Source organism: Neoarius graeffei, chromosome 9, assembly GCF_027579695.1.
Source record: "Neoarius graeffei isolate fNeoGra1 chromosome 9, fNeoGra1.pri, whole genome shotgun sequence".
Taxonomy (NCBI): Eukaryota; Metazoa; Chordata; class Actinopteri; order Siluriformes; family Ariidae; genus Neoarius; species Neoarius graeffei.
The window spans coordinates 48,429,465-48,441,800 of NC_083577.1; the positions used below are offsets into that span (position 1 = coordinate 48,429,465).

Genomic DNA, 12,336 nt, shown 5'->3' on the forward strand with positions numbered 1-12,336 from the left:
TCAGTTAATTATTGAAATTAAGTGATCAATCTCATTAAATCAGTCTCATTAAATTTGAAGGTTAATAATTAAAATGAATCAATCCCATTGAATCGTTTACTTTGACTCATTTGAATTGAATCATACCATAGAATCAGTCTCATTTGAAGTGAATCATTTAGTGAATCGTTCAGTGAATCATTCAGTGAATTGTTCAATGAATCATTTAGTGAATCATACCATTAATCCTGGTGCTTAATAATAAATTACCAAACAGCTAAATTATGGTATATTTCCAAATTATTACAATCACTTACCATATTACATAACTTTTTATATGCACCTTTTTTTTTGAATTCTTTGAGAGATTGGGGACTTCAGATATTGTTCACACAAATAAACACAGTTTGTTTAATAAATGAATTTATTATAACAAATATAAAAATAATAATCAATATATACAAATATGATATGGTGTGTGTGTGTATGGCCTAGCTTGTTGCTAGCTAAAACAAAGGAATGTTATCTAAATAGAACAAAGGATTAGCTCTGTTGCTAATGTGTGCTTGTGTGTGTGTGGGAAGGACTTGACCATGTATTTAGCCTCGTGTAGCTAACTACACGTGGTGGAGGCCTAGATTAGCCTTGTGTTGCTAGTGTGTGCTTGTGAAAGACCCTATGGCCTAGCTAAAGTGTGTTTGTTAGGCCTGGTGAGGCCTACTGAGCACGAGGTAGGCCTAGATTAGCTTTGTGTTGCTAAGCAGACAAAGGGAAGCTGTCTAAAGTGTATCAGGCCTGGTGAGGCCTGTTGAGCACGTGTTTTCTCAGTAACAAAAAGATTCCACACTCATAACATTACCAAACTCACTGAAACCTTGATAAGGTCAAAATGTATGATAAGGAAATTAAAGTGTTAGTCAGAGAGGAGCATGCACAGCCTATTAAACAATTGAGAGAACATAGAACCAAAATAAATCAACACGCTGCGTGTCTAACAGTGTAACAGATAAACCTGGGTTTAAATTCACACTATTTCAATAAAAGCAAATTCCTAAGACTATCTTAATCATGCCCAAATGCCAAAATCTTACTTAATCCTGCCTTTAGCAAGATATGAAGAAGATGTTCGCCGAGAAGAAGATGTATGCAGAGCTTCGCTGTTCATGAAGCACGTGAGCCGCTCGTGTAGAAGGCGCAGAGTCTTCTTGGGTCCGGCGGAGCACTTGGGTGGTTCCCGTGGAAAGCAGAGGACTCTTGGTCCGAACTTCAGCGTTCGTGAGGAAAAGTCTCTGATCAGAATAAGATGCACAGCGCTTTTGAGTTAAAAAGGATTCAGTCGCTTCTTAACTTTTAACTGCCTGGGCTGCAGTCGTGACGTCACTTCTAATACGAATAAACCGGTTGTAACTCAGGTTGAGTTTAAAGATCGCGCTATTCTGGACTTTTACCTTGGCCAGTGGTTAGGCACAGAACGCGCTGGATGGTGAATCTTGCAAGAAAGAAGTGTTTTCGGGTTTGAGAGCATCTCTTTATGCGTCTAGACTCCTCGGAAACCGGACGCGAGAGACAAAGAGCGGAACTTCCGCCCGGACTTATGCGCGCATGGCAGACTGACGTAGATGATCCCGCCCACGCGTGACATAGGTCACGCGGAAGAGGACTGGGACTTGTAGTCCCCAGAGACAAAATGGCGGCATGATACCTACACGGGTCACTTTTGACCCATGTTTTGCATCAAAGGGTTAAGCAATAATGCAATATCGAGCAAGAGTGCTGTTATAATGAATATCAGCACAACCGTAGGTGAGTGTGACATTGCTGTTGCACAACAGTTTGATAAATAAATGAATATTCAGGGTTTCCCCTAGAAAAACTGAAAAGAGTAGTAGACCCCCGAGTGCAGCGAGGTGCAAAGAGTAAGCTAAGAGGGGTCTGGGGCCGTGCTCCCCCGGAAAATTTTGAAATTCATTTAAGGGTTCATTTCATGGCTTCTGGTGATACCTAGAGCTGGTATTTACCAGTTCAACATGTTGGGGGGGGAAAAGGCTATATTTTACTTTTAATTTTACTGAATTCCCACCCCAAAAAAAGGTCAATACAATACCCAATTGCATCTCACAAGCAGTGTACTGTTCCAAAAGAGACTGCAATTTATTTCACATCAAAGTGAATGGTGATGCATCATGGCACGAATTGTTCAAAATACCGATTGTTAAATTTTGGCAATAGTGCAGATGACTAAACACTAAATACTCAAGACTGAAGTGAACAGTAATAAAATGAAAAAAAAAAAACCGTCAGATGCTAAAATGAAAACGCATCAGATGACCTGGCATTTGGCAAAATTTGGTCAGCAACATGCAGCGAACTGGCCGTCGCTGTCTCACAGCTATAGTCTGCCACTGTTGCGGAGTTGTTTTCCGCAGTTTTCTTTGTGAAAAACTCTGTAATTAAGCTGCAACCCATCAGTGTTTTGCTCACTCGTGCTTGGCTTGAAGGCTCCACTATTTTTGCGTGTTACCTACGAATATTAATTGTACATCACTCATCCAATCAACGCGAAATACCGCACACACTCAACCAATCAGCGTGGAATACCCTTCTCTGACATCAGCTGTAAACTTAGATCAAGTTCAGTGCCATGGGCTTGCATGGACTGTATTGATTAACTGCACAAAGGCTACAAAACACATGCATGTTGATTCTAGGTTTATACTGTAGGCAGGGACGATGCTAGGATTTTTCATTCTGGGTCCTGGGACCCACATGGCTGGCCAAATCGGGGTCCCTGGCATTTTTTGTGAGTGATAGATAGATAGATAGATAGATAGATAGATAGATAGATAGATAGATAGATAGATAGATAGATAGATAGATAGATAGAGTGAGTCGCGGTTTGCAGCCACGATCTTGCCATTTTTTTCCACTGACAATCCACAGAGTTAAAGGTTTTTCGGTCATTCTTCACAAGTGTTTAACCTGGATTAGGAAATAGAGGGCTTTCACTGACGTCACAGATTTTTGTTTTTCACGCAGCGTCTGCCCACCGGGTAAACAAAGAAACCGCTATGACAGTTAATATTGAAAATCAAGACGACTGCAGTCAGTCCAATCTCCCTGAAACGATTAAAAATGTATTTTATACCAGCAGATTGCGTTACATCCAACAACTGGGACATGCAGGCATCACAGATCCACATAATTTACACACAAATGTATTTATTTTTTTATTCTGCACACTGTTCTCTCTCTCACTTTGTGTGTGTGTGTGTGTGTGTGTGTGTGTGTGTGTGTGTGTGTGTGTGCATGCGTGCACGTTCACTGCTTCAGATGGGTTAAATACAGAGGAGGAATTTTGCTGTACTTGAGTTTACATTAGACAATAAATAAATAAATGAATAAATAAATAAAGGCTTGTTCTTAATTTAACCACAATGTATTTATTCCACTTGAAAAGTGTTCGGCAAACCAGCTACAACGTCCTGAACTATTTAGTATTTGGGATTTCTAAATACACTGGAGATGCCAAAGGCTTACAAAAGTCCAGATACCTACCGATATTTTGAGGCAGGTTTCATGCCGGAATGTTATGGGAAATTCCCCATAAAGAAAAATACCTTATTATGACAAAGGTAAGCTCAAACATGGACTTCTAACAGTAATAAACAAGCCAGAGCCTAGAATTCACGTACTGTACTTTATGGTATTTAGCCTAGTCTACATTATCAATACATAACACATACTGCTAGTCGAGCCAAGCATTAGGTCTAATAAAATATATCGCGTCCAAAGTCCACATCCAGATATCCGCAGTTGCCATGACATCACGTAAAAGCGACCACGATGCTGTGACCTTTTTGTTCTGTTTACTTTTGCTTTGTTTGTTAAACAACATAATCTAACAGATTTGCCAAGGCAATCAGTAAAAATTTCAAGTAGGAGCCCTGCGTCCCGGGACGTGTTAAAATTCTGAAAGTGCATTTTTTTTTTTGCATACGTGTGCATAAAAATGCATGATTTCTGCGTTAACGTGACCCCTGATAGGCCTAAATTGTACACTGCAAAAAATGATATCTTAGCAAATGAAAATATCTTGAAAATAGTTTAAACGATCTGGCATTTCCTATTAGAAGAATACAAGACACCAATTCTGAGATTATTAAACTTAGTTCTAGATTGCAACCAACTTGTTCTAAGATGTCTTATCAAGTAAAAATCTCTGTCCATGCAGCAAGATAATTTCACTAGTATTAAGTAATTTTCTCCTCAAATTCAGTTTTCAATTTTTTGCAGTGTAAGCGGCGGTTTAATGGGTAGGGGCATGTCAATAAGCATATTGGTCAATAAATAAAGTGTGGCGGGGCCGCTACGCTATGACACTTCAGGGGAAACCCTGATATGGAATAGCTGACGTTTCAGATACAATATGGCAAAAAATGTTGTTTTATTTTTTTTTCTCCAACTATGAAAGTAGATCCCAGTGAAGCCACAGCTGGATAGCATGTTGCTACATACAGACTGACAGCCCTTAGTAAGTGTAATAACAGTTTTGTCAGAACAAACCGTTGCTAGAATTGAAATTTTAAGCAGTAAAGACAGACAAGTAGAGAGATACAGACAGTGAAATGCACCAGAGCTGTTGTACCACTGCTGTTTGTGCAATCAAATTAGCAGACTGGAACTAATTTGTATAATTGTAAATAAACATAATTTAACATATCTAGCCTATTTACACAGAACACGGAACAGTCGCTAAAAACATTCAAGTCAAACTCCAGTCTGAAGTCACAGATAAGTGAGTCTAAGGCTACGTTCACATTACAGTCCTTTTTGTTCATTCTGATTTTTGCTCAGATCAGGTTTATGGATCCTGACGGTTCACATTCATGACCTGTATCTAACTGTAACGTGGACATATCTGTCCTCCGATACACCATGCATGCACACGTCGATACATTTTTAAAAGAGTCATCTACATCTACACCACCAAAAAAAAGTCATTTTTGTGAGACAACTCGTGGTATTAAAATCGACAAATTGGACGTGCTAGTAGCTAATGCATGCATCGCATTTTGCTCTGGAGGAGAGCAAATAGTTTGACAGTTGGGTGTGATCAGGTCAAGAAGGCGAAAAAAGCCAGACAGCTAACTTTTGTTGTTTTCGCAGCTATTGAAGCTCTCCTCAGTTGTTGTTTTGCTGCGCTACCGTTCATCCATCCATCTGTTATCTGTAGCCGCTTATCCTGTTCTACAGGGTCACAGGCAAGCTGGAGCCTATCCCAGCTGACTATGGGTGAGAGACGGGGTACACCCTGGACAAGTCGCCAGGTCATCACAGGGCTGACACAGAGACACAGGCAACCATTCACACTCACATTCACACCTACGGTCAATTTAGAGTCACCAGTTAACCTAACCTGCATGTCTTTGGACTGTGGGGGAAACCGGAGCACCCGGAGGAAACCCACGCGGACACGGGGAGAACATGCAAACTCCACACAGAAAGGCCCTTGCTGGCCACGGGGCTCGAACCTAGAACCTTCTTGCTGTGAGGCGACAGCGCTAACCACTACACCACCGTGCCGCCCTGCTGCACTACCAGTGTCTTAAAATTTCTTCCTACCGATGAAAATGTTAACTGCGCAAGCTAACAAGAGATCATTCACTGTTTCATACACACCAGTAAATATATGCTGACGTCGATTGAATACATACCTCCAGAGTCTGATCTGACTCTACACACCAGCCAGACCCCTACGCTCTACTGCTGCTGGTCACCTGACCCCCACCTCCTTTCCTCTCCTGCCCAGCTCACTCAAGATTGCCGTCTGTTCCGGCTCCCTGTTGGTAGAATGACCTTCCCATCGAGGTCAGAATTGCCGACTCCCTGACCACCTTCAAGTGCAGACTGAAGACTCACCTCTTCAGGCTGCACCTCTCCCCTGCATCCCTGCCCACTGTGTAACCATGTAGCGGTCTCGACCAACCCAGTGTGTGTGCTGTCTAGCTTGGTCGTGATGACTTCATGTTAGCAATTGGGGTTTTATTTTTCTCAGTTTAGTTCTACTTGTCCAGGGTGTACCCCGCCTTTCGCCCATAGTCAGCTGGGATAGGCTCCAGCTTGCCTGCGACCCTGTAGAACAGGATAAAGCGGCTAGAGATAATGAGATAATGAAATAGTTCTACTTTGTCAGCTCACTTGTATGGTTGGCTTGTTTTCCTTGGCTGGTTGTGTAATATTCTGTTGAAGTAACAACGTGTTATTCTATCACTTGTTCATTTGGCACTAGAACGCTCTTGTCTAGAAGTTCAGCACTTCTTGTACCTGACTTTTGTGCCTGTTGTACGTCGCTCTGGATAAGAGCGTCTGCTCAATGCCTGTAATGTAATGTAATATAATTGAATTGAATGAAAGTTGGTTTGCTGCCTTTAGACAAAGAAAGAAGGTTAGTTTTCTAGCGTTTTGTCGGTGTTGGCTGAAGACAGCGATCAGCACATCAAGTCTAGGCAAAAAGCTGCATGATTTCTGATCCCACTCTTCTCATTCATGTCACATGGCCACGAATCGGATACATATCTGATCTAGAACCACATATGAAATTGACTCAAATCCGATTTGAGAAGATCAGATTTCTGTGTCCAGACAGCCCTGGAAAAAAATGAGATTCGAGTCACTACAGCCTGGTAATGTGAACGTAGCCAAAGACACAAGTTACAAATCATTAAAATCGTGTTAAGTCAAACCTAAGGTCAAGTCCAGTACATACTGTAAGTACGACATTTAAGCTCAATGTGCAGCTAACGATTCAGAATTAATTTTTTTTGGGCTACAATTGTATTGTTTGTCTGCTTATTTTCTCTTTTATTTGCCATTTAATTTATCTGATGAAGTGCGTTCATCTTTCTGTTTTCCAGACTTACATTGGTCACATTCTCCTTCTCATAAACCCCAACAAAGACCTGCCCATCTACTCTAATCTCGTAAGTACTTTCTCTCATTGCGTTTGTACATTGTTTACGTTCGGAACAGTCCTGTAAGTGATATTAAGTGTGTTTACCCTATCAAAAGCTCTGCGCATGTAGAAGGAAGAGATCTCCTAATTAATAATTCATACTTTTCCTGTCCGTGATGCTCAGCATGCTGCACTGCCCTCCTCCTGACCAGGCCGCAACACTCGATCCCACATTCTTTTTGTTTTAATCTTTTTCAATCCCTCCTCTTCCTGTTTCATTACCTGCCTTTACTCGTCATTCCCTCTCTCCTAAGAGACACACACTCATGTTTTGAATTTGGCTCGAGCTGGCGGTGTCTGTAGATGCAGCTGTCCCTCATCAGGTCCTGCTCAGTGAGAGGAGAAATAAAAGATGACAACATGGCCATCTGTTTGCTTTATCGCTTTAATGATGTGCTTTAATTGAAGAGGTTCAGAACGGGGCCTGGTCACACACATTCACAAGCATACATAAAGGTCCAGCTTGGTCTGTGGGTGGGGAGTCTGCCCTCAGTGGCCCTGCGTGTCAGATTCATTTCAGGCATGGCTTCTCCTGAGTGCCTCCTTCTGAGCTTCTGGAGCACGTTGATGCACACAGAGGCGGAAATACAATACGTTTCATCATCTGTGATCACCCCATTCAGTACAGAGTGATGCGACATCATCTCGCCTCCTTTCCTTAGCCAGACGCGTGTCTTTTTCTGCGAGCCTTTCAGTTAAACCCTCACGCCCCTGGTCTACACCAGTCTTACAGACTGTATGACTTTTCTTTTAGCAGCTGTAATAAATACCTCTGGTCTCAAAGTTCGCGTCTTGCATTCAGCACTCACATTGTTCTTTTATTTTTATTTGAAGGTGCACAGCATAGATGTTTTTGCTTATTCTGGTGGTTTTAGGTTCAGCGTTCAATTGCTCTATTTAACCATTGTTCCTGATCGCTTTTTTCCCCTCTTAGGAACTAAATTGCACTTGCTTCTGGCTCTTTCTCTCTCTTCTTTTTTTTACATTATCCGTGTGTCCTTCTGGTGTCCCCAGTGTGTGCATTCATGCTGAGTCTCCATGAAAGCGATTAATGAGATCTCAGCTTCCTCAACGGGGTGAATGGGGATAAAATCACTTTTGCGTATACACATGCACTCATGCGTGCACACGTGTGTGTGTGTGTGTGTGTATATATATATATATATATATATATATATATATATATAAAAATGTGTATATATACAGTATATATATACACACGCACACTAGTTCTGTGCAAAAGTCTTAGTCACATGCACAATAATACTGTAGACCAAAAATGGCTTAAAAATAATTAAATTACATGTTTCAACATTAAAAATGTACTATAAACAGCAGTAAGCCATAATAAATGAAACAAAGGCAATATTTGGTGTGAGACGACCCTCTGCTTTTAAAAAATACAGCAGTCTCAGGTACAGTGAGTGCAGTTTTATAAGGAAATGAGCGTTAGGTTTTACTGAGCATCTTACAGAACCAGCTACAGTTCTTCTGGACACTTTGTCACGCTCACTTCTTAATTTTGCAGCAAAACCCAGCAGCCTTCATTTTCTTTTTTAATCTGAAAAGAATGTAAGTCTCTTATGTAATATGCTGCTTGGAGACAAACTTTTTTTTCCTTTAATGTTTAATTTTGTGCTGGAAAATGAACACATTTGGAACTTTAAAATGTTTTTGTGCTGACTTAATAATGTAGAAGTCATAAAATGGAAATCTATAACAAAGTTTGTATGAAAAAAAAGTAGGGTGCTTAAGACTTTTGCATAGTTGTGTGTGTGTATGTGTGTGTATGTGTGTGTATGTATGTATGTGTATATAATATAGTGGTGCTTGAAAGTTTGTGAACCCTTTAGAATTTTCTATATTTCTGCATAAATATGACCTAAAACATCATCAGATTTTCACACAAGTCATATATATATATATATATATATATATATATATATATATATATATATATATATATATACACATACATAGTGGTGCTTGAAAGTTTGTGAACCCTTTAGAATTTTCTATATTTCTGCATAAATATGACCTAAAACATCATCAGATTTTCACACAAGTCCTAAAAGTAAATAAAGAGAACCCAGTTAAACAAATGAGACAAAAATATTATACTTGGATATTTATTTATTGAGGAAAATTATCCAATATTACATATCTGTGAGTGGCAAAAGTATATGAACCTCTAGGATTAGCAGTTAATTTGAAGGTGAAATTAGAGTCAGGTGTTTTCAATCAATGGGATGACAGTCAGGTGTGAGTGGGCACCCTGTTTTATTTAAAGAACAGGGATCTATCAAAGTCTGATCTTCACAACACATGTTTGTGGAACTGTATCATGGCATGAACAAAGGAGATTTCTGAGGACCTCAGAAAAATTATTATTGATGCTCATCAGGCTGTAAAAGGTTAGAAAACCATCTCTAAAGAGTTTGGACTTCACCAATCCACAGTCAGACAGATTGTGTACAAATGGAGGAAATTCAAGACCATTGTTACCCTCCCCAGGAGTGGTCAACCAACAAAGATCACTCCAAGAGCAAGGCGTGTAATAGTCAGTGAGGTCACAAAGGACCCCAGGGTAACTTCTAAGCAACTGAAGGCCTCTCTCACATTGGCTAATGTTAATGTTCATGAGTCCACCATCAGGAGAACACTGAACAACAATGGTGTGCATGGCAGGGTTGCAAGGAGAAAGCCACTGCTCTCCAAAAAGAACATTGCTGCTCATCTGCAGTTTGCTAAAGGTCATGTGGACAAGTCAGAAGGCTATTGGAAAAATGTTTTGTGGACAGATGAGACCAAAATGGAAATTTTGGTTTAAATGAGAAGCGTTATGTTTGGAGGAAGGAAAACACTGTATTCCAACATAAGAACCTTATCCTATCTGTGAAACATGGTGGTGGTAGTGTCATGGTTTAGGCCTGTTTTGCTGCATCTGGGCCAGGATGGCTTGCCATCATTGATGGAACAATGAATTCTGAATGATGCCAGCGAATTCTAAAGGAAAATGTCAGGACATCTGTCCATGAAGTGAATCTCAAGAGAAGGCGGGTCATGCAGCAAGACAACGACCCTAAGCACACAAGTCGTTCTAGCAAAGAATGGTTAAAGAAGAATAAAGTTAATGTTTTGGAATGGCCAAGTCAAAGTCCTGACCTTAATCCAATCGAAATGTTGTGGAAGGACCTGAAGCGAGCAGTTCATGTGAGGAAACCCACCAATGTCCCAGAGTTGAAGCTGTTCTGTATGGAGGAATGGGCTAAAATTCCTCCAAGCCAGTGTGCAGGACTGATCAACAGTTACCACAAACGTTTAGTTGCAGTTATTGCTGCACAGGGGGATCACATCAGATACTGAAAGCAAAGGTTCACATACTTTTGCCACTCACAGATATGTAATATTGGATCATTTTCCTCAATAAATAAATGACCAAATATAATATTTTTGTCTCATTTGTTTAACTGGGTTCTCTTTATCTACTTTTAGGACTTGTGTGAAAATCTGATGATGTTTTAGGTCATATTTATGCAGAAATATAGAAAATTCTAAAGGGTTCACAAACTTTCAAGCACCACTGTATGTGTGTGTGTGTGTGTATATACATATATATATATATATATATATAGGAGGCATGGTGGTGCGTGAAGCAACAAGAAGGTTCTGGGTTTGAATGCCTGACAGAGGCCTTTCTGTGTGGAGTTTGCTTGTTCTTCCTGTGCCTTCATAGGTTTCCTCCAAGTGCTCTGGTTTCCTCTCACCGTCCAAAGACATGCGGTTTAGGCTAACTGGCTACTCTAAATTACCCATGAGTGTGAATGGTTGTTGATCTCTTTGTTAGCCCTGTGATCGATTGGTGACCTGTCTGGGTTGAACCCTGCCTCTCACCTGAAGTCAGCTGGGACTGGCCCCAGCTTCGCCTGCGACCCTGCACAGGATAAGCGGCATAGAAAATGGATGGAAGAAACCTGTGCTTCTTCAAAGATTTCAAACAACTTGTGCCCTCCACAATTATTGGCACGAGCTTTTGTTAAAAATATTTATTTCTTGATGAGGGATTTGTTTTTCTCTGAATAAATTTTATTTAAAGTTTGGATTTTTTTCTCATTTTTTCAGGATGAGATGAAACTACTTCACCAAAAAGTTTTTTTTGTTGTTAAATTCTAACCCTTTTTACTAATCTTTACAAGGGGTGCCAATAATCATAGAGGGCACTGTATACATATTGCTCTTCCTGTCTTCTCTTCTCTCTCTCTCTCTCTCTCTCTCTCTCTCTCTCTCTCTCACACACACACACACACACACACACACACACACACACACACACACTGTCTGCTCATCCTCTTTCAGGTTAGTCAGTTGTACCTGAGCTCCAGTGGTCGTCTCTGTTCCTCTCTCCCTCCTCACATCTTCTCCTCGGCTGAACGAGCGTTTCACATGATGATGCAGGAGCGGCAGCCCCAGTGTTTCATCATAAGGTACAGCTCAACCTTAGGGGCGGCCTAAATACTTTCCTGTTCCTCCTCTAAACCTGAAGGCCATTCACAAGTGTTTTACTTTTCAGTGAATTTTAGTTTTCAGTTCTGGGTTTCGAGAGAATTGTTTTGCATCTGATCTTAAGAAAGGAATGAATCGATGCACAGTGCAAATCGTCTAACATGCTTGAAATGGACAGCTTGTGTTAAAGCGTCCTCTCTGAGAACACGATAAGGTCAAATCATGCTGTTTATTCTGACAGTAGAAAGATGTATAAAAAAAAGTATACATTTTGGACTAAAGAATCATTGTTAGTTTTTGAAAAGTTGTCATGTTGATTAATTTAGTTAATGGGGGGCGCCATGGCTCAGTCGACTAAGGTGCCATATCATAAATCCGGGGACCCGGGTTCAATTCTGACCCGACGTCATTTCCCAATCCCTCCCCGTCTCTCTCTCCAGCTCATTTCCTGTCTCTACACTGTCCTATCCAATAAAGGTGAAAAAAGCCCCCCAAAAATCTTTTTAAAAAAAAAATATATATACACATATGTGCCCACTAATTGTTTACCGTAGGTTTGTATGACTGTGAGCTTCTGAATGCTGTCGGGATGATTGCTGTGTCTTGCAGCCTTGCTGTTGCAGCTTGGATTTTGATGACCGATATGGAATTGGACCTTCAGGTTCAAGTTATCTCTTTGAAACCACTTTATATTATTATTATTATTATTATTATTATCTAGAATTTACTTTTTGCAAGCCTCCCGTTCCACTACTGTAGTAAATTAAACTAGAATCAAAGTCACACAGTAGGCTATAATCATACAGCTCAGCTCACTGCTTTCTGTAGCTACTAATTCTTGC

The 12,336-nt window shown here is 40.4% G+C and overlaps 1 protein-coding gene across 1 annotated transcript in view; it reads left to right on the plus strand.

The window, feature by feature from the left end:
• myo16 (myosin XVI) overlaps nucleotides 1–12,336 on the plus strand; it is a 250,670-nt gene that overhangs the window by 113,819 nt on the left and 124,515 nt on the right. Inside the window, exons 12-13 of the mRNA XM_060929678.1 lie at nucleotides 6,894–6,959; nucleotides 11,348–11,475. Of these exons, the coding sequence (XP_060785661.1) occupies nucleotides 6,894–6,959; nucleotides 11,348–11,475 (194 nt within the window). The remainder of the gene's footprint in view (nucleotides 1–6,893; nucleotides 6,960–11,347; nucleotides 11,476–12,336) is intronic.